Here is a 23,402-nt window from a genome sequence, read left to right as displayed (position 1 = left end):
AAGATGCCATCACAGAAATCGAGGTTGAACGAGGTCAATCGAGTGAAAGCAAGAGACAAAAGAATTTGATTTAAAAAAAATCAGAATAGAAGCAGTTGTTGAAAACATTGAAACCCTGGAGAATTCTGGCACAAATTCCAAGGCGCAAATTTCGAGGTTTGGAAGAAACCCAGAAATTAAAATTTTTTGCAAACATAAAACCTGAAATTTTTTCTGAAAATAATCAGAAAAAAATAATAATTTGCAGAAAATAAAAAAATACCTCTGATTTTTTTTGTAAAAAAAATAGAAAAATACAGACAATTTTTTTTTTTCTAAATGATGCCCAGAAGACACCAAAATTCCCGATATCCACAGAATTAGTAGAAATCGCGAACTGTTTTTAAAGTCCAAGGCAAATTCACTCTCACAAAATTTGAGGCACGAAAAACGAGGCACCCAGAAAAATATGAGACCAATCCAGAAAAGCTCTCGAAAAACCCACCAAGAATCTGAAATCAGAATGCAGATCCGACGGCTCAAAAATCGAGGCTCAGAAAACGATGCACCCAAAAAATGTGTCGACGTCCCAGTTGAGGTCTTGAAAAACCCACCAAGAATCTTCAGCCAAAATAAAATTTCGACTTGAATTGAAGGGTCAAAACCTTAGTTGAAAATTGCAGAAACCCTAGGAAAATTTTCAACCTGCCAAAAAACAAAAATCTGCCCAGGAAGAAAAAAAGAACCCATTCTTTTTTAAATTTTAAAAAAATAAAAATAAAAATAAAAAATCTCTTCAATAAAAACTTCGAAAAATTTAATAACAAAAACTTTTGAAATTTTTAATTTCCATGCTCTGATACCATGAAAAATAAATTGAATGAATGATTCAATAATCGGATAATTACATTGAACAATATACACACGTATATATAGAGGTTACAAGACGATGTTCTATAAATAGAACTAGTTGTTAAAGTGAAATCAAATAAGCTAAAAAGATTAAAAAGCTAAATATAGCTTAAAAGGCTAAATAATAAAAAGCTAAATAAGTCGACTAAAAAGCTAAATAGCTAAATAAGTCGACAACTAAGATGACTGCTAAAAATAGAAGATGACCATTATAGAAGATATTAATATTATTTTAACAGAAATGGGGTAGAATATTTTTCTAATGTGGACATGTTTTATACCCTTCTTGGCAGTTGGATACCCTATGGAACCATGCTTCAAAACCGATTTGCTTTAGCAGCAACAACTTTAGGTGGAGCTTTGTATGCTCTTGGTGGCTTTGATGACTGACAATAGTTGAAGTCGGTAGAAAGATTTGATCCTTGTGAGGGTCATTGATTTCAACATATCAAGAAAATTGGCTGGAGAAGATATTACTCTCAATGCAAAATGTTCAAGCCAAGTCTCCCAAATTCCAGTGACTAAAGTGGTATCAGTTACTGAAGGAAGGACAAAAACACCAAAGGAAGAAATAGAGGAATCCGTGAAAATTTAAATAAAGTGGTTTTGGCTTATGGTGGTGGACTTGACACATCAATAATTGCCCCTTGGTTGAGGGAAAACTATGTCTGACTGCATATATTGGCTAGGGCCTTGGTGAAACTGAAGACTTAGAAGAAAAGGCTATGGCTAGTTATGCAAGCCAACTTATCATTCAGGATCTAAAAGAAAAAATTGTAAGAGATTATGTCTATTCATGTAAAGGATGTTGCTAGAGAAGTTGGGGTAGATGTAGTTGCACATGAATGCACGGAAAAAGGAAACAACCAAGTAAGGTTTGAGTAAAGCTGAATGTTGTGGCACCTTGGTGAGAGTGGAATGAAAAGAAGAGAGGTATCTATAGCTGCATTATGCAATCATTTGCTCATTATTTTTAATCTGGGATGTATATTTGTATTACAAAGTCTAAGGTCATAATATTTTTAACTCATTTTTGAGTTAAATAATATCCACAGGAATTATTTTTTAATTTATTTTATAAAACTCCCAAAACATAAAGAGACAATTACAAGAAATTGAGAGGCCTCCTTGGGGGCCTTATTTGTTGTAAAGGTTGGGAGATAAAAAGAATACGGAATTCAATTCTGGAAAGGTGATGACAATAGGGGATTTTCTTTCAAACATAACCTTTTGTACAAAGGCATATGAATCTGTGAGCTCTTGTTTTTCATCAGAAAAATGAAGGAGATATTTTGGATCTGTGTGTTTACTTGTATTTTTTTTGTTTGCAGATTATCCTGTGTGATTCTGTAATCGTTCTTTGGTGTTATCTTTGTTATATTATTTTATGAATGTGTTTATTATGGAATCTATGAATTCTGATTCACTCATTTATTTGAAAGCATTTGCTGTTCATTCTCCTGATTATCATTCATGGGCACGGGGTGACTGATATGTTTGTTGTTCATCTTCGTTCCCTTCATCCTTAATTTCCCATGGCATATGTCTCATGGTTATGTGAAAGATGTTAGATTTTCCTTTCCTGCTTTCTAGTCAAAAGCATACCCCCAAAATCAAAATTGTATCATACGAGGGAGCTGCCCCTCTCAAATGAAGATCACCAATACAATGTCGATCTCTCCAATTGTTGGTGGGATGTCTTTATTGGGTGTGCAAAAGAGTCAAATTTAATTAATTTTCATAAAAACAAATCTTTTACTAATAGATTTTTGGCGACTTTGTTGGAGAACGAAGTGCTGGTGGTTTGTTTACTTTGAAATCTGAAGGTACCTCCTTGAGGATGGAGGTTGGCTACTTTGGATTTTGGAACTTACACAAAAATCTTTTTGGTAGACGAATTCCAGTTTTATATCATGCCCTCGATTGCAACCCAGCCATGGGGAACTCATTTTGGGCCTTTGACTTTTCCTCAATACACAATCTTGCCTGCAAGATTGAGAAAATATGTTCCCAAGTTGGTTGGAGAAAACACACAAGATCCAAACAGTCACATTCAAGCCTTCACTACTGCTTGTGGGATTCTTGGAGTTTCTGAAGGCGCATTTGTTCGTTTGTTTGTTGAATCCCTCATTAGAGCTGTTGCAGTTTGGTTCCAACATTTGGAAGATGGATGCGTTACCAATTGGGGTACATTGAGAGATAAGTTTCTTGCAAGATTCAAACCGACAGTCAATGTGGGTGCTCTTTTATGTCACTTTTTTAGAATTCAAAAAGGAGAAGATGAATGCATGAGGATTTTTTTGATCAGTTCAACCAATCATTGAGGCGAATTTCGCATGCCAATCAGCCCAGTCAATCACACCTGCTGTCCATTTTTGTTGTAGCACTACATCCAAAAATCCAATTCCATTTGAAGCGAAATAAGGTATGTGACCTTGAAGTTGCAAAGCAAGAAGCCATTAAAATAGAAGATGATTTGTTATTATTTGGATGGTGTGACCAAAATCAAATTACAAAAATTTTAAACGAAGAGTCTATGAATGGCTACACAGAGCAATCAAAAAGGGTGGATCTTTTACCTTCCACAGCTGAATGTTCTAATCTTACAGTTTTTGTTCAAGAACATTTTCAAGATCATAAAGCAAGCGACCTAGAAGTAAGATCCCATGTGCCTGAAATATTTAATATTAATTATGAGGAAAATTTGGATGATTTTGACAATCAAGTGATGAAGAGGATTATGACTCTCACATACCACCAGAAAATCTATTAACACGTTCTACTTTAGCGAGTAAGATTGTTGGACAATTTTTGGATGATGCGATTAACCAAAAAGAAGATGAAAATGATAACGTATTCTTGTCATGCCCAGAGTTAGAAGCATTCACCTTTGAGGTTGTTGATGAACCAGTTAAGAGCATTGCAGCAACAACAGCAATCTGAAAAAATTGAAAATAAAGAGCATGCAGATGAGTTGAGTATATTTAATGCAATGTACCTGCCAATGAGTTCTTGTGAAGCTTTCCAGGTTAGGGATAATCCTCTTTTTGAACTGCATGATTTTAAATCAGATGATCTGATTTTACCTTTTTCTCATAATGACACAGAACAAGATGGGTCTGAAAATATGGAAAATTACAACAAATCTGAGGGAGAAAGTGACGAGCAAAGGAAGGAAGATCAATTGAACATTAAATCAGATGATATAGGCTGCTATAAGCAAATAGAAGATAACCATTCCCATGTCGCTCGTGTTCCTAGTTGGTGTTTAGAAGCTTCAGATGATGATTCCCTATGTAAATAAGGAATTGTTTTACCTTCTTTGAAAATTATGGATGATAACTCTTAACCCAGTAAGAGTGAAAATATAGAGTTATTATTAATTAAAAATGACAAGATAAGTGAGTTGGTTGCTGCAAAATGCACTGCGAATTGGTCAGTTGATAATGAATTTGTATTTGTTGAAATCAAGGATAATGATGGTAATCAGCAACTTTCTTCAGTCAGGGTTGGTTCAGATCATGGTTTGTATCAGATACATTCATCCCCTACTCTAATCACTGAGGAATTTATCCAAGGTACTAATCTGTCCAAAGCAATATATGAAGGTATGGCCGTTGACATGCAAGACTATATATGGGAAATTAGTCAATTACAGAAGTGTATGATGAAAAGTGTTATTTAGGTCATGAGGTTCTACACAGGCTTTTTCTACACAGCGAGTCCCCTTTGGGTTTGCATACTATTCTTGAGTTTGCAGATGCTTCATGAGTGTGCACTCCTTTTCCGCTAAGGAACCTACTTCTCTCAATCTGTAAATGGATTCACTTAAGTGTCTTTGGGCATCCTTTGAGGTAGGGTCTTCCTACCGTGTACATAATTAGGAAAATTTTGTTGTGCTTGGTTTTTTGTTTTTTGTTTTTCCTTTTGCTATGCTCTCTGTCAAGCCATGTAATCTAGCCCTTGCTAAACTTTTTGATTCTGTAGCCCAATGGATGTAATGCACTTGTCTTTAGTTGAGATTTTGAACTCCTTGCTTCATCTTGTGCAGTCCTCATCCCCAATTAGAGCCAGTTGTTGCCTATCTTTTAACCTCGACCAATTTTAAACTTTTCCATGCATTTCAAACACCATATGGTTCTAAACTAAGCTTGGTATGCTGATCAGATTTTATTTGACCAGGAGCTTGAATACAGCTACATGGTTTTGTTACATTTTGGTGATCAGATTAGATAAACAACAATTCACACAATTGCACAGAGATTACCCTGGGAAAACCTTCCTCTTGAAGGCAAAAAACCCAGCAACAAAGAGATATTTACTCTTTTGATAAAACGAGAGTCTTTACAAGAAATTGTTTCACACTTGAAGCTAAGGGATGATACAAATTCACCCTAGATAGCAGTAATAAATCCGAACTACTGTATATCAGTCTATGCTGATAAATCCACCTTTTATGTTAGATGATTTGCCTTGAAGATGAGGATACACTGCTGTAATATGGGGTCAATCTGCAGATGGAGATTATTACACTAGTCATGATCAATATGAAGTATGGAATGAATACGATTTGCCTCAGAACAACCTCGAACTGCAATGAAGAAGACATGATCTGTTTTCTGTAGATGATACGAACTGTTGGAGATGATGATTGTGTTGATTTGATTGATTATGAGGGAAGATAAGATCGAATTTTATACCTATGCATAGGTGTCACCAACCAACACGTCTCCTTCATCAAGTCGGCTTTTATATTGATCAACACACCTCTTCATAAGGAGCAATTTATATTCTAATCAACACGTGTATTTGTTAAGGGTTAGTTATGTCATAATGAACACGTCATGTTCAAAGGTGGCGGGTTAGATAAATACACATATACATTATGAAATCGATAAGTATTAGAATCATATCGAACTTTGTAAATGTGTAAGGCCAATAGGCCATTCACACATTTACCATCTGCTATGTTGTCCTAAAGAATTCGACCATAGCTACTACATTAACACTCCCTCTTAGCTAGGGAGGAATCCTTCTCGATATCAGAGTCACATAGTGACATCCACCATGGCTACTCCTAGAGGGTGGATGACATCATGGCTACAATCATGAATGGAAGTACAAATGAACACAACCACCATGGCTACTCCCAGAGGGTGGGTCCATCATGGCTACTCCCGTGAATAGAAATCAAATAAACACAAGTGCTCATCATTGAAATGTGATGTCGTCATCTTAGCATGATGTTCACCATAGCTATTCCCAGAGGGTGAATAAACACAAGTGCTAAGTCATGGAATTTCTCCCATGACATCCACCATGGCTACTCCCAGAGGGTGGATCCACCATACCTACTCGCAGTGGGTGGAACAAGGGCTTACACGTCAAACTTTTCTCTCACAGAGAAGAATGCATTAACAAGGGCTTGCACCTCAAACTTCTCTCACAAAGAAGAATGCATTATAATACATCTCAAGTAGTCATTGATGTTGACACTCCCTCTCAGCAAGGGCTTCATTCTCCACAACTCCAAGCTTGTCTCGAAAATGCACAAACTTCACTTTGGCAAGAGGCTTCGTGAGAATATCAATCGTTTGCTCCTCAATACAAATGTATCTCAATTGAGCAACATTCCTCTTTTCCATATCTCTGATGTAGTGGTACTGAATCTCAACATGCTTTGTTTTGTCATGGAACACTGGATTGACCGAAAGCTTCACACAGCTTTGGTTATCACAATGAATGGTAGTAGGCTCCAATGATTGTTCAGACAATCCTGCAAGGAGCTTCCGAAGCCACATTGCTTTGCGAGTTGCCACACATGCTGCAATGTATTCTGCCTCTGCGGTGCTCAGTGCCACTGAAGACTGCTTCCTACTACACTAGGAAATCATAGCAGATCCCAAACTGAAGCAACAACCAGAGGTTCTCTTCTGATCAGTAACACTCCCTGCCCAATCAGAATCAAAATAGCCTTCAAGAATCAGGTCCACATGAGAAGAATATTTCAAGCCATACAACTGTGCCATGCAAGTATCTCAAGATATACTTGGCTGCAACTAAATGTATCTGTCTCAATTCACACATGAATTGACTAAGTGCACTCACTGCATAGCAAATATTTGGTCTAGTGTTAACTAGATACATCAAGGATCCAATCAATTGCCTGTACATAGTAGGATCCACAAGATTTGAACTAGCTGCAACTTCCCTCAATTTCTTCAAGTTAGTTTCAATCGGCGTGGACATAGATTTGCAATCTAACATTCCAAATCTCTTCAAGATATCAATGGTGAATTTTCTTTGACTTAGGAGAATCTCATTGGGCCTCTGCCATACTTCCAAACCTAGAAAGAAGTGCATGAGTCCTAAGTTCTTCATCTCTAATTTTGAAGTCAACTCCTTGCATCTATGGATGAGATGATCTTCCCCGGTAACAAATAGGTCATCAACACAAAGTACCAAGATCAACATTTCACCATTGAATACCTTGAAGTAAAGATTAGGATCAGCATCATTCTTGCAGAAACCCAAGCCCTCTAAGTATCTGTCAATTCTTTCTTACCAAGCACGAGGTGCCTGCTTAAGACAACATAAGGCTTTCTTCAATTTACATACATGAGACTCTTTCCCATGAATCAGGAACCCCTCAGGTTGCTCGATGTAGACCTCTTCCTCAATCACACCATTGAGAAAAGTTGTCTTTACATCCATTTGATGTAACTTCCATCCCTTAGCTGTTGCAATGGCAATGATGGTCTTGATGGAAGTATAGCGAGCAATAGGAGCAAATGTTCCTTCATAGTCTATTCCCTCTTTCTGAGAGAAACCATGAGCCACAAATCTAGCCTTGTACTTTTCAATGCTTCCATCAATTGCATGCTTAATCTTGTATAGCCACTTGGAAGATACAACGGATTTCCCCTTAGGTCTAGGGACGACATCCCACACATCGTTCTTGATAATGGATTGATACTCTTCATCCATTGCATCTTTCCATACTTGTTGTTGTGAGGCTTCCTCAACACTGGAAGGTTCAGTCTCAATAAGATTACACATCAATGAAACATAGCTAAAGAATCTTTGTGGTCTTTTACTTCTCTGAATGTGCCTCTAGGAGCTGCAAAATGTTTTGCCTCCTGCATAGTGTTTCTTGCCCAAAGAGGTCTCTTTCGAGTCACAACAATATCTCTAGGCCCATCAGTAGGATCCAAAGGTTCAACTGGATCATCATTCACTTCAGGTTCTGTAGACTCCCTCTGAATCTCAAGAGCATGATCAACATCCATGTCTTGAGGAGTATCATGATTTTCATCATCTATCTCCATGCATGAATCCTTTGATTTTGTGAATGCAACATCTTCCTCAAATGTGACATCCTTGCTTGCTTCTATTTGCTTCTGACCAAGAATGTAGATTTGGTAGGCTTTGGAGGTTCACTGTAGCCCACAAATATTCCTCTCTTGCCAGAAGGTTCCAATTTGGTCCTCTTGTCCTTCGGAATATGAACAAACATAGGACAACCAAAGATTCTCAGGTGACTGATATCAGGCTTAATCCCTGAAAAGGCTTCTTCAGGAGTCATATTCTGCAATATCCGGTGAGGACATCTGTTTTGAACATACATTGCTGTTCTAGAAGCTTCTGCCCCTTAGAAAAGTCTGAAGGTCTTGATCATGAATCATAGCTTTTGCAGCTTCAACAATGGATCTGTTCTTTCTTTTTGCAACCCCATTTTGTTGAGGGTTGTAAGGGACGCAAAACTCCTTTTTGATCCCTGCCTCAATACAGAAATCACAGAAGCTACCCGAGGTGTACTCACCTCCATTATCAGACCTTAAAACTTTAATTCTTTTCCTAGATAAGTTTTCTACTTGAGCCTTAAACCTTTAAATCTACCTAGAACTTCATCAGACTCTCTAGACCTTAAGAAATAAATCCAAGTCTTCCTAGAGTAGTCATCTATGAAAGTTACATGATACAAAAATCCATTTAGGGATGGAATTGACATTGCACCACATAAATCTGAATGTATAAGATCTAGAATTTCTTTAGACCTACTTTCACTACCATAAAAAAGACTCTTAATAGTTTTACCCATAGCACAACCTTTACAAGTGTTGAACATGATAGCCTTGGTAAGATAAATGATTGAATGAGAGATAAATGAAGTCTCTCATTCAATCATCTATCTCATCAATAGACTATGATAAGACTTCAGTTATCATTCCTTTGTCTGATGATTATTATAATTACTCTTCGATATGTTATTTTCAGTTTTATCTTATACCAATAATTGTATGCATGATAACTCAAAACTTATGTAGATATTCACATATATACGATCTTGCTGTGATCGTATTCCTCGATTCATATATATATATAACCTTGCATATAAATCCCGATTAACAATCGGGTTCTTAACCAATGCCTAAATATCGATTAACATCGGTCACAAATCGTAATGCACAGAATACCGATTGGTATCGGGTTTATTGTTAAATTGCATACACACCGATTGGTATCGGGTTTATTGTTAATTGCATACACACCGATTGGTATCGGTTAACACGATTATGGTTTGAAGAGACCCGATCAAGTAATATCTTGATCGGTCATGTCTAATAGACATGACCGGTCAAGGTATTGCTTGATCTCCTTTATTTGCATATATATATATCGATCGGTGAAATGTGGGAAAAACATCGAAATTAATAAATGCTCTTTCTCCATCTGCTACATACCATATAATAATCAGACTTATTATATAGTGAATTAACTATTACATGAAATATACAATAACATTATATATCTTGCTCATTGAATAGAAAATTGAAAACATTCACAACAAGTACCATCATGTACATGATTAAGTTTAGGAATACCTTTCACCATCTTCTCCAGTGATGGAAGAGCCTTGAAATGAAGATGCCCAAGTCTTCTATGCCAAAGTTCATTGGAACTGGAAGAATCATGAAGAAGAGCTTGGATTGGAAGAGTGGAAAGCTTATTCAAACTCTCATGTCGATTCCCGATCACACGAGTAGTCTTGATGTTGGAGTTCTTTGGTCATGCTAGAACTCTTCCTTCAAAAAATGCAATTTGATAGCCTTTATCCTCCAAGGTTGAAATAGACACAAGGTTTCTCTTGATTCCCTGCACGAACAAAACATCACTTAGGTGAAGTGATACTCTAGATTCTAGGTTGAGAGATGTAGCACCATACCCTCTTACTGAATAGCGTGCATCATTTGCAATGATCACTTGGATATTGGACTCCTCCACCAAATCTGAAAAGTGTTCATGATAGTCGGTGATGTGTCTAGAGGCTCCACTATCAATCAGCCAGGTATCACTATCCGTAGGAACATTGCTTGATAATGCTGATATGAAAAGGAATCCATTGGAGTTATCTTCAGTTTCCTTCTGAGTAGAGACTTCATTTATGTTTGCCCCTTTTTGCTTAGGTCTTGTCAAACAATCCCTTGCATAGTGACCAAACTTGTCACATCTAAAGCATTGGATGTGAGATAAATCTTTCTTCTTCTTCTTTGAATCAGGTGCGGAATCTGATCTCTGGTCTCTATTTCTTTTGAAATTTCCCTTCTTCCAATTCTTTCATTTCTTGGTGGATTGGGTGGCAAGAACAAGAGTGTCTTCATTTTGAGAACCTTTGACAATTCCTCTAGCCGCCAATCTTGATTCTTCTTGAATGCAATCCGCATGGAGTCGATCAAACTTAGGTAATTTGGATCTTCCACTTATGCTTTGGATAAATGGCTCCCATGAGTGAGGAAGGCCATTCAAAGCCAACATGACAAGGTCTTTATCAATCACTTGGTCTCCAATTGCATTCAGTTGATCTCTCAATTCTGATATCTTCATGAAGAAAGATAATTGATTCTCTTTTTGCCATCTTTACTTGATGAAGTTGTTGCCTCAACGCAAGAGCTTACTTGTGTGGTTAATCTCATATAAACCTTCCAAGGTCTTGAACATATCTCTCGCAGTTGTCATCTTAGAGATGAGAGGCACTAAGTGATCCCTCACGGAGTCGATTAATATCTTCTTTGCTTTGATGGCATTCTTCTTGAATCGAAGCTTCTCCTCATGATCTTCAGGTTCAGTTAAATCCTTTTCCTCCACAACTTGGAGGAGATCATTTTCTTCAATTGCAATGAGGACTCTGAACTTCCATGAGGTGAAGTTTGACGCACCCTCAAGCCTATCCTCGACTTTAAGATCATTCACCATTTTCGAGGCTTGGAGTTTCTTGTTGAAGGCGAGAGATAGGAGAAAACTTTGCAGTTGTAGGAAATCTGATCACAATCTTATTTCATTGTGGCTCTGATACCATGTTAAATTTTGGTGATCAGATTAGATAAACAACAATTCACACAATTGCACAAAGATTACCCTGGGAAAACCTTCCTCTTGAAGGTGAAAAACCTAGCAACAAAGAGATATTAATTCTTTTGATAAAACAAGAGTCTTTACAAGAAATTGCTTCACACTTGAAGCTAAGGGATGATGCAAATTCACCCTAGATAGAAGTAATAAATCCGAACTACTTTTTATCAGTCTATGCTGATAAATCCACCTTCTATATTAGACGATTTGCCTTGAAGATGAGGATACACTGCTGTAATATGGGGTCAATCTGCAGATGGAGATTATTACACAAGTCGTGATCAATATGAAGTATGGAATGTATACGATTTACCTCAGAACAACCTCGAACTGCAATGAAGAAGACATGATCTGCTTGCTGTAGATGATACGCACTGTTGGAGATGATGATTGTGTTGATTCGATTGATAATGAGGGAAGATAAGATCGAACTTTATACCTATGCATAGGGGTCACCAACCAACACGTCTCCTTCATCAAGTCGTCTTTTATATTGACCAACACACCTCTTCATATGGAGCGATTTATATTCTAATCAACCCGTCTATTTGTTAAGGATTAGTTATGTCATAATGAACACGTCATGTTCAAAGGTGGCAGGTTAGATAAATACACATAGACATTATGAAATCGACAAGTATTAGAATCATATCGAACTTTTTAAATGTGTAAGGCTGATAGGCCATTCACACATTTACCATTTGCTATGTCGACCTAAAGGATACGACCATAGCTACTACATTAACAGGTTTACCTCTGGTTCACAAAAATAATTAAATTTGACAATTGATAAGAGATAAAAGGAAATATTTTTGCAAAGTTGTTTTTGGTGATATTTCAAGCTGTGTGATCAATTCTCAGATCAAAATTCCTTGCCAATTGGGATATTTTGAAGTTTTGATTTTTCATGGGGCAGGTTACAAAAATGCCAAAATTTGGATTTTGAATGTCTAGGACAAACAAATGCTAGGTTATGCTTTGGGATTGCGATACATCATGTGGTCAAAATTTTATGCAAAGATGAGTCCGTAGTCAAAAGTTATGAGATTTTACATTTTTTGATTGGGCTCATGATTTACCAATTTCAAGATTTAAACTTAGAAAGTTATCAATTCTTTTAAAATTATGTTGCATCCAAAAAGCTGAAAGAATTTTGAAATATTTACAAAGTTTGAAAAATCCGTCGGATCTTGGCAAGGTTGTGACAACCTTGTTGGGTGCCAATAGAGTTGAGCCATAAGCTAAAACAAAGGAAGAGCCCCAACAAATATCCTTAAGTTTTCTTTATAAAAGCATTGTGTGATTTGCGCAAAGAGATAAAATTCATCTCCAATGCAAAGCTCGTCATTTGCAAATGAATTGTTTTCGATTAGTATCAACATTGGGTGTTGAGGTTTGAAAACCTACATCGGCCCTCAACAAGGTTTTTAAAACCTTGTCGAAGACTGATGGGCATTGCATAATTATCCATCTATCGAACATTTAATCTTCTAGACAAAACATGAATATGCAGCGCACCATAGAATATAAAGACATGCAACCAAATGTAAAGGTATAAACAAGGCATTCTGTTAGAAATTGCATCAAATGAAAAATGCTAGAACCAAATAAAGCGAGCCATCAAAGCAAATTTTGAAGATTAATGTGAATACTTGCCAAACACCATAAAACTCCTTAAAGAAATCTGATTTTTTGGCCGCTATGATAAACAACGTGCACACAAAATGGATTTGTCACAAAGGCTTCAAGAACTTTCAAGCAAATGCAATCAGGGCCCAATACAGTTGTGAGGACCCTCAAGGAGCCAATAAAACGATGGAGAAGGTTGCATCTACACAGAGTGTGAATGCATAGAAGCATCGAGTCTTGGACCAAGTAGAGGAAGATATGGATCCTACGCAATACCTTGCAAATAGATTGATAGTTTTGGCTGCACTAAAAACATTGGAGAGAGTCCTTATTTGCGCAAGTTTTTTGCTAATCTATCAATTCCTGATTTCATAAAAGAGTATCAGAATTTAAGCAAAGAAAACATCTCGATAATTTAGAAGTGTCTTTAGCTAGGAGGAATGGAGGATAATGAGTACAAGGAGCTCAAGAGCATATGGCTGATAATTTGCAAAATTATATAGAGTGCCAAGACTCATCTTTAGTTTAGGTGCAACAAGAAATAACTGAGTTAAGAAGCTGTGGGAAGAACACTCATGATGACTCCCGGCATGCCCAACATGCAGTAGAGTTTCAAGTTTTGGAGCAAAAATAGATAAGAATGGATACAAAATTTCAAACTCTAGAGGAAAAAGTTAAGTGACTTGAATAGTTATTGGAAGGGAAGTAACTCCAAATGGTGGTTATTTAACTGGATCAACAAGTTACTCTCGAACGGGCCCTGCAATAAGCTATGACTCTGCGGAATGAACTCCAACTCCTGCTCCCTATGTCCTTGCAAATGAAACTTAAGGTGGAACTGCTTCTTAAGCATGTCCTTGGATGAATTAGCATACATATATAGTCATGAAGAGCCAAAAAAAATAGTGATTTCAATCTTTCTCCTAGGGGGATATAATGGAGACCAAGATTTGTGGTTGAATACACTTGATGCATGTTCACCACAAATAGACACAATCAAATCTCTTGCACCAATGCCTAGTGTTCACTCATATGTCGCGGCAACTATTCTGGACAAATGCATTTATGTATTTGGTGGTGGCAATGGAAGTTTGTGGTATAATAGTGTCGAACAGTATGATCAAGAGAGTAATTCATGGACTACATGCCTATCAATGAAGCTGTGTAGAGGCTAGATAGAAAATTATTTGTATTGGGTGGTGGAAATGGGGTAGAATATATTTCTAATGTGGAGATGTTTGACCCCTTTCTTGGCAGTTGGATACCCTATGGAACCATGCTTCAAAAACGATTTGCTTTAGCAAGAACAATTTTGGGTGGAGCTTTGTATGCTCTTGGTGGCTTTAATGATTGATAATACTTGAAGTCGGTGGAAAGATTTTATCAAGCAAATTGGCAGGAGAAAGTATCACTCAAAATACAAAATGTTCAAGCAAAGTCTCCCAAATTTCAATGGCTAAAGTGGCATTAGTTATTGAAGGAAGGACAAAAACACCAAAGGAAGAAATAGAGGAATCTGTGAAATTAAATAAAGTGGTTTTGGCCTATAGTGGTGGACTTGACTCATTAGTAATTGTCCCTTGGTTGAGGGAAAACTATGGCTGATTGCAGATATTGGGCAGGGTCTTGGTGAAACTGAAGACTTAGAAGAAAGGGCTACGGCTAGTGGTGCAAGCCAATTTACCATTCAGGATCTGAAAGAAGAATTTGTAAGAGATTATGTCTTTCCATGTTTGAGAGCTGGTGCAATCTATGAAAGAAAGTATTTACTAGGAACATCATTGCCCAACTTGCGATCGCAAAGGACGTTGCTAGAGAAGTTGTGGCAGATGCAGTTGCACATGAATGCACATGATTAGGAAACAACCATGTTAGGTTTGCTTTAAGCTGAATGTTGTGGCACCTTGGCGAGAATGGAATGAAAAGAAGTGAGTATCTACAGCTGCATTATGCAATCATTTGCTCATCATTTTTAATCTGGGATCTATCTTTTTATTACAAAGTTTAAGGTCAAGGTCATAATATTTTTAACTCGTTTTTGAGTTAAATAATATCCACGAGAATTATTTTTTACTGTATTTTTAATCTTATAAAACTCTCAGAATATAAAGAGACAGTTACAAGAAACTGAAAGGTCTCCTTGGGGAGCTGAAAGCACACTGCACACAAAAAGATGAGTACAAATACTAGCATGGACATGTCCAAGAGGGTGAGTGAAAATTCAGTAAATGAATTTAGACCATTTTCATAACTTTTCAACAATAGCTCCCTTGACATGTTTTACCACATTATTAGAAAACGGGGAACTGCACTTCATGGTTTCTCAAAATAAAAAAATTAGCCATAATTCTGCCATCTATAGGCATGTCACCATCTCCAAAGTATAAATGAGTATGGCAACATCAAAACAAAATTCATTTCCTCATCCTTTAATGTCACTTTTTGAAGGGGACGGTTGGCTGTCCCCAGGACGTTTGACTTTGGGGGATATCTTGAGGATGGTCAACCATCCCTTCCAGTCTCCTGCCATGTCCCCCTATGATTTCCTATGGGGACGTTTCCTATGATTTTCCAATTTTTGGGGATGGCTAGGGGATGTCCACTAGGTGTCCCCCCATCCTTAAAACATCTTGGAAATGGGGACACATCTAAAAAGGTCGGGGATGTGTCCCTGGGTTCCCTTGATTTTAAGTGTCTACTTACTCCCTGGTCAAGCTTCCTAACTTACACAATTCTGCCATGGTGATTGTTAGGATTGGTCAATTCTATTTGGTAGGCTGTTTGGCATAGGGTGGCCTTATTCTATAGGTCCATCAGCTCCCAAATTTCACAGGTAGCATCAACGGAAAATTCTAAGCACTTTTCATCTTGACCATTTCATCTCACAGTTGCATTTGAATCCATTGATTCACTGATCTTTGTTTCTAACAATTAGTCAATTTTCTGATTGTTGATTTTTGAGTCTCGTTTGTTCGTAGTTAGCATAGTTTGTCTAGTGTTAAGTCCAATTGATAATCTCAGTCCTAGTTATTGTAAATTATTGTTAGCCTAATTGGAGATAGTCTTAGGTAACTTTAATTTGCACCTTGTGTCTGCACATAACCACACAAAAAAATAACCAACCTCTCTTAAACCAATTAAAGATGGTCCATTTTTGAATTGTTGATTTCTGAGTCTTGATTGTCCTTTGTTAGCATAGTTTGTTAAGTGTCCAATTCAATTGATAGTCTCAACTCTAGTGGTTGTAAATTATTGTTAGGCTGTTTGGAGATAGCCTTAGGTAAAATTTACTCTTTGTATGTACACACAACTACACATGAAAAAAACCAACCTCTCGTAAACCAATAAAAGAAAGGTCCATCTTTAAGGCTCTTTCAGCTATGTGTATTATAAATGGCACATATGCACTATCCTTTATGTATGCATGCCGTTGTTATGCAAGCATCAGTGAATGTGAGGCCTTGTCATTCTATATGACATGGTATATTTGGTTAGATGTGGTTACTGTTTACAATAAAGGTGTATAACAGTATATGTTTTATAGATTTTCTTGTTAATTCCTAGGTAACAAAACAGGTGTTCAATTAAATTTCTCGTCTTATGCAACATAAGTGATAATAATATTCAATCATTAATAGCTCAACAAAATGAATGATCTTCTCACAAGGTCATTCACCAAGTGCCTGGACCCCAACATGGAAATATTGAAATAACAAATATTGGGTTACAAAAATGTGAAACTAGCTGAACATACTAATATTATGAGCTGTTCTCACCAAGGTTCCACCCTGGATGTTTCGCATTATGATGGCCGTCTCAATCACTTGACCATTGCTCAATCACAATAACATTTGACTCACTTCAATGACAATTGTACTTAGAAAGACCAATTATTTTTCCTTCCTTTGACCAACAAGTATTTTATCTTGGTTGGATAAAAGAAAATTTGTGTGCTAAAGGCCTTGTAAAATTGAAAAATTTGTATTAATAAGTTTCAACAGAGATGAATATCCTCGGGATAACACCAGCATTTCTTCAAGGTTTGTTGCCTCCCTACTTGACCTAAAACTCGCCAAGCAGGCAGTCTGGTCTCTCACCAAGAAGCTCTTCCCGGAGGAAGTTACCCAAGAGCTCCAGGAAATTCTAAACAAAGCAATTCATGATTCTGGGGTCCCTCGGCCAGGAGATAGAATCCTCTTTAACGCTCATGGAGAATTGATCAAGTATTATCCCTTCCTGCTTGATTTGAAAGGGAAGGACCTGGATAGGCATAGAGTGTTTGCGGGTGTTGGCCTTGGCTATCTCAAATGGCGGTTTCTGGGAGAGGATTCAGAAGACCTTGGAAGGGAGGAGGACCTTATTCAGTTTGCAAGACTCAATGGTATCCTGCCTCCGAAACCAGAAGAGGAAAACCCACATTTGGATCAGGCTAGCAGGGGTCGTGCTTCCAGGGGTCACCGTGGGACTGGAATTGGCCGTGGTAGAGGTCGCCCTCCATGCAGAGGACGTGGATGAGAAAGGAAGGAGCACCCGTCAGCTTAAGCTCTACAGGAAATTGCAAGCAGAGGCAGAGGCCGAGGTCATCCTAGGAAGCAGTTGCAACAACCCGACACTCCCTCTTCAAGCTAGGCTTTCTGTGGATTCCTCATTTTGATTATTGGATACTAATTATATATGTATATTTCTCTAAGGTTTAATTTTAAGCTCAAAAACTCTGTTCTAGGCAGGTGGAAATCTGCCTCTATCGTTAATAGTCTGTTTGCTTTCCTAGACTATGAAACCCTCTAATGGTTTAGAAAAACAGCTAAAACATAAGTTTAAAACTTTTCAGGTTTTGGTGAATTCTCTTTGCTCTCAAAGAGCAGGGATTTTTGAATGTCTGAGAATTTTGTGACAAACATATGTATTTAAACTTATTAATACAAATAAGTTTAAATCTGGCTCTGCCTTTACCGATAAAAAAAAAATTGAAAAATTTGTGACTGCATAATTTTTCTGCATAAAAAGATGGAGAATCAACAAGCGTACATGAATGTATAAGACTAAGTTCTAACATAATAAATGTTAAAAGTTTAAAACAACAGATTTCAAAGCTAGTTGACATATATCACAAATTTCTAGCTTCCTATTTTAGAGGATGGCATTTAAGCACATCAACTCTTATAGTTGGGAGCTTCAGTTCCTAAGTGACAGATACCTTCGATGCAAGGAACTGATGGCTTTAAGTTTTAGTAAGGCCAAGATCAATAAGTTTTGGGCTAATGCTGCACTTTTAGATGAGTTGTATGATATTATGTGTGAAGCAGTTATGATAATATTAATATATATAGGCAAACTCAGCCCAAAAAGGAAAGAGTGTCAGTCTGATCAATTATGTATCACTTTAACAATAAAATCAACAAAGAAAATTGAATTAGATTTAAAACTGCAAGTGTGTAGTTATTGAATTGTTTGCAAATTAGAGCAATGTGTTGAAATGGAAAAACGGGTATCCTTCACCATAAAGCAGCTTTATAATATGGAAAAAGGGGTCTATTCACCTTAGGTTTGAAATCTTAACTTTTTAGAATATGCAGGAGTCTGTTAATAGCTCCCTTGTCAACGAGGTCTGATTTAGCATCAATACCCTTGAGACCGCCAAAGTAGATTTTCTCATTCGGGATATTGTACTCTCCACATATGCTATCAGTGACAGTAAATTCTTCTTTATGAAACAAAGGGAAAGCCACATATTGGAAATTCTTCTTTACTTTTGGAAACTTTACATATTGCCTCAGCCTTGGGTAGGACTCCACAAGAAGCAATCAAAGTTGCAAGGTCACGGCCAACACTGAGACTTATAACGACAAATCTAGAAATTAGCACATGTAGTACACCACCATCTTCTATCAGAAGAAAACTATCTTCTTTATTTCTGGAAACATTACATATTGCCTCCCAAGGAGTTTGCCAACGCTGAAACTTATAATAACAAATCTAGAAACTAGCACATGTTCTACACCTTCATCTTCTATCAGAAGAAAACTATCTTCTTTATTTTTGGAAACACTACATATTGCATCCCAAGCCTTGGGCAGGATTCCATAGGAAGCAATCAAAGTTGCAAGCTCTTGGCCAACACTAAACTTGTTATGTGATTTTTTCCTCAAGAGAAGATAAATTTATGAAATAACACTAGATAAATAAAAGGGAGAAAAAATAAAGGATATCATGATCCTTTGGTTAAAAGAGAGATTAATAAAGAATATTTATAAAAACTTATATAAAAGTGGAGGAATAATTATTTATTTAAATAATAATTAGAAGGAAATCTTTTCGAAAGGATGTTCAAAATCACCTCTTAAACAGTTATATAAAGCATTCATGTGAGACTTGGAAGGGGCATGGAAACCACTCAAGGAAGAAGAAGAAGAAGAAGAAGAAGAAGAAGAGGCTTGCTGGGCTATGGGCTTGGAGAAGGGGGCACACAATGTGTGTCCAACTTGGGGTACAACATATACTCGGGATTGTCCTGGCTAGGGCCGTTATGCACGTTGAGTAATTATTCCGGAGCATGTTGTATGCATGTTGAGTAATTACTTTGGAGCATGCTGTATTGATGCTTGGAAAGCATTTGTGTTGGTTCTGAATAAGAACTGGTTCCTCCTAGATGTGCCATAGCTGAGAGCCAAGACCACTGAAATCTTCTTAGAGTGAGAATGACCACTCCAAGTGCTCAAAATTCAGATAAGTATTGAAAACTCTTGATGGTAAAAGATATTGAGAATATAATATATGAATCTGGTGATATTTTGATTGAATTATGTGGTTGTGTTATTCAATTCATTGTGTTAACTCTTGACTTCAAAATTCTTACCAAATTATTACATGTTATAATTTACATTGATTATTTACGTCTATTTTAACAACATTACATCTTATAAATGATCTCAACTCTAATATATAATCTATTAAATCCACTTCTCTTAATGTCATCTCTGTACTTTGTATTGTATCCATGGACCTCAGATGAATTAACTGTTATGATCCTTTATTGTTCAAGAAATTTTGTGCAGCTGAGATGTGTGTAATCCTTCATACACATTATCTTTATGTTATTAAACTGAAACAGGAAGAAATATGGGTAGAAGAGGATGATAACCTGTGAAATATTTGTAAGGCAAATGCCACATGGTTGAAATGAATTTACAATGAAACAAATGATTATTATTGTTGCATATTCCATAATAAGAAAGTATGTTGAGCTTGACATAAATCCTAAATTAACGTCATTTCTGAGAAGAAATGTTTGCGTTATATGCTGATTAGCAAATTATATACAGTATATTGAGCCATATTTTAAAAATAATAGGAGAAATCTAAGAATAAAAAATTGTTTGAAATGCATAGTGAGAAAGTATATATTTTGGGGGGGATCTTTGAACTTGTAATAAAATTCTAATAAGAAAATATTAAGTATTGATTTAGAGAAGTTACCTGTAATTTTTCATTTAGAATTTTATTACATTTTGCTTAATTAAAAGACTCCTACATTTACTCCTTTATGATTTTCTAATACATTGCCAATCAACGTGGTAAGATATTGAGACATTATTAATTATTGCATTTCTAATTTTTTCAAGGCATGAACCATGGTAACTTGTTTTAATTAATTATGGCATTAGTGTGTTGCAGATGCTACAAATTATTGCTTTGGCACTCAACCCTTTGGAAGCATATGGAATGTTCTATCTTGCAGCAGCTGTCTCAGATTTTTATGTACCGTGGGATTCTATGGTATGAATACTTCTATGCCAAGAGGGTTGCAACAGTAGCCGAAAAGGAAATATTTTTCTGCTTAAGAAATCATATAGTAAATTTGGGTAAAGGTACCCATTTTTTTAATTCCTCAGGTATGTGACTGATAATGCTATTACATGGTATTTATTTTGTTTTTTGATAGATGGAGCATAAAATTCAGTCAGAATCTGGAAAGTTAGCCATGCAGCTTGAAACAGTACCAAAAATGCTCACACTTTTGAGGAAATTCTGGGCTCCAACAACATTTTCTGTATCTTTTAAGGTTTCTTCTCCTTTCTTACAAAATGTAAACAATAAAGCAATAGAACTGTTTGTGGAAAAGCTAATGAAAAGTAATTGTGATAAGTCATTTTTGTCAAGGTTTACAAAAATGAAGTAACATAATATTTCATCTAATATGGAAAGCATTGTAATAAGTAATTGTGGTTTTGACAACAGCTTGAGACAGACATTGAGATTTTGTTGAAGAAAGCAAAGTCAGCACAGAAGAAATATGGGGTGCATGTTGTAGTTGCAAATGAACTTTTGACCCGAAAAGAAAAGGTGATAATCGTGACAGAACAAGGTGAGACAGTTGTTGAGAAAGAAGGTCCAGGTACGGACGTTGAGAAACCACTTATCGATTTTTTGGTGAAAGAACATGTTGCATATATTCAGAGAGAAGCAGTTTGCACAAGCAGCTCTTGAGATCCAATTCAACAGGCAAAAATATTCTTTTGTGTTTTAATTAGAGTTATGCTTCTAGCCAAAGTTGCATGGACACGGATACGGTATCGGATACGGATATGGACATTTTTGAAGACCCCCAATATGGATACAGTTGGATACGTCATTCATAAAAAACACATACACATATATCTAACACAATTTTTTAAGTTATTCGAGGAGATTTTCATTACTTCAAAAGCAATATAGACATATAATTGCTACCTAAATAATGATAAGTTGATTTAACATTTTACAATATGCAAAAAAGTAGAGTTGCATTGGAAGATAACCCAAAAAATGGGTCACTGAAATAGAAAAACATTTCATTTGTCTTTCTCATTTGGTGTAGGTTTTGTTTATACCAAAAATGCATGAATGAAGTTTTTTAAAATTAAATTTAGGAAGATTTATGTCAATTATTTTTAAAATCAAATCACGTAGCATCTAGAATGGTTGGAAATCAAGGTTTTTGGGGCACGCGTGGGTACCGTATTCAATGTGTATCCGGGTTGTATTGGATACATATCCGTTTCAGAAATAGGAACGGATACGGGGATACGCGTGCCCAAGGAGGGACAAAGGAGTTTCCAGCTACTCTGCCTCTAGCGACTTATGTGAAAATGTGGACTTATTTTTGGATGATAATGTATGAAATATCAATATTTTTGGCACCATTTTTCACTTGGGTCAATCTTGTTAAAGAAAAATCTTATACAAGTTTCCCTTTATGGAATGAGCTAAACTTGGACTTGCTTAAATAATTTTGATAATGTATAAATCCCTTGACTTATATCCATACCGACATTTTTAAGGAAATAGTAGCACAACACTCAGTATTCTGTTTGTTTGATATGAAAAGAGTGGCGAAGAAAGCTCTTTTGATTAAATGGTTTTACTCTGAATAAATCTTGATTCACTTTTTCAACTGTAGTTGTACAATTCTATTTTTCTATGGAAATGCATAATGGAATCCGTTGTCGATTGCACATATGGAGCAAGCATTATGGAATCATGAAAAATGTGAAAATGTCATATTTACCGTGAGACTCGTACCCTCACCCTTGGTACTTATCTCTCATACCATAAATGCATCCTTGTTGCGAAGGCCCACAAGGGCATGTCTCTTGACCATAGATGGAATACTCATTGAGTAATACTTGTCGAGTTTTTTGGCTCGGTAGGGATTTTGGGAAAAACTTGACAAGTTTCTGGCAAAAATTGGCTGCATAAAGAAAAGAGGTCCAAACATGTCAAAAATTTATCTAATTTTTTTTTTCAAGTCAATCTCAATTTCTTCATCAAAGTACATACATTATACATGAAATATAACATTTAAGTATAAATACTTTAAGTTATATTTCATGTATATATTGGTAGGATGTTTGAGAGTGATTTTAGATCTCTAAGAGTTATAATGTGAATTCTAAGTTTTAGAAGATTGTTTAAATTTCAGAACTAAGTCAAATTTCAGTAATCAGTAGGCTCCTATCAGCATTCTCTCGCTCTCTCTATCTCACTCACTTTATTTGCCCCGAATTTTAGACCTATCTATCTCCCTATCACTCTTCTTCTATCCCCTCTCTCTACCACTCTATATCTCACTCTCTCCTCTCCCCAAGATCTAGACCTATCTCTACACCACTATCTCACTCTCAAACCCCCATGAGGGGTGCTACCCTCAACCTAATTTTGACGAGGTGGAGAAGCCACATCAGACTCTTAGATCAGACTCTTAGGACTAGACCCTCTAGTTCTATCTCTTCCTTGGTTTTCACTAGAGTTGGGAAGAGGAAGATGTAAAATGTTTTGATGTAGTATTTACTTTTAATTTTACAAGAACAATTTGTTATTTTATTTTGTTTCAATTTGTAATGCCCGCCAAAATACCTTAAAGAAAAGAAGTTAACTAACATCTAATGGAACAACTTTTTTTGTTTTGTTTAACAACTAATGTAATCTTAAAT

At 36.4% G+C, this 23,402-nt stretch overlaps 1 protein-coding gene across 2 annotated transcripts in view; it reads left to right on the top strand.

The window, feature by feature from the left end:
• LOC131055473 (phosphopantothenate--cysteine ligase 2) overlaps positions 1-21,777 on the top strand; it is a 91,968-nt gene extending 70,191 nt beyond the window's left edge. For both annotated transcript variants that reach the window (XM_057989956.2, XM_059221350.1), the window contains 3 exons: positions 20,605-20,706; positions 20,873-20,992; positions 21,169-21,777. In XM_057989956.2, the coding sequence (XP_057845939.2) occupies positions 20,605-20,706; positions 20,873-20,992; positions 21,169-21,417 (471 nt within the window). In that variant the 3' untranslated portion in view covers positions 21,418-21,777. The remainder of the gene's footprint in view (positions 1-20,604; positions 20,707-20,872; positions 20,993-21,168) is intronic.
• The last annotated feature ends 1,625 nt before the right edge of the window (positions 21,778-23,402 follow it).

Source organism: Cryptomeria japonica, chromosome 5 (genome assembly GCF_030272615.1).
Source record: "Cryptomeria japonica chromosome 5, Sugi_1.0, whole genome shotgun sequence".
NCBI classification, from domain to species: domain Eukaryota; kingdom Viridiplantae; phylum Streptophyta; class Pinopsida; order Cupressales; family Cupressaceae; genus Cryptomeria; species Cryptomeria japonica.
Note: the sequence above shows the minus strand (reverse complement) of the source record. Positions and strands in the feature narration are given on the sequence as shown.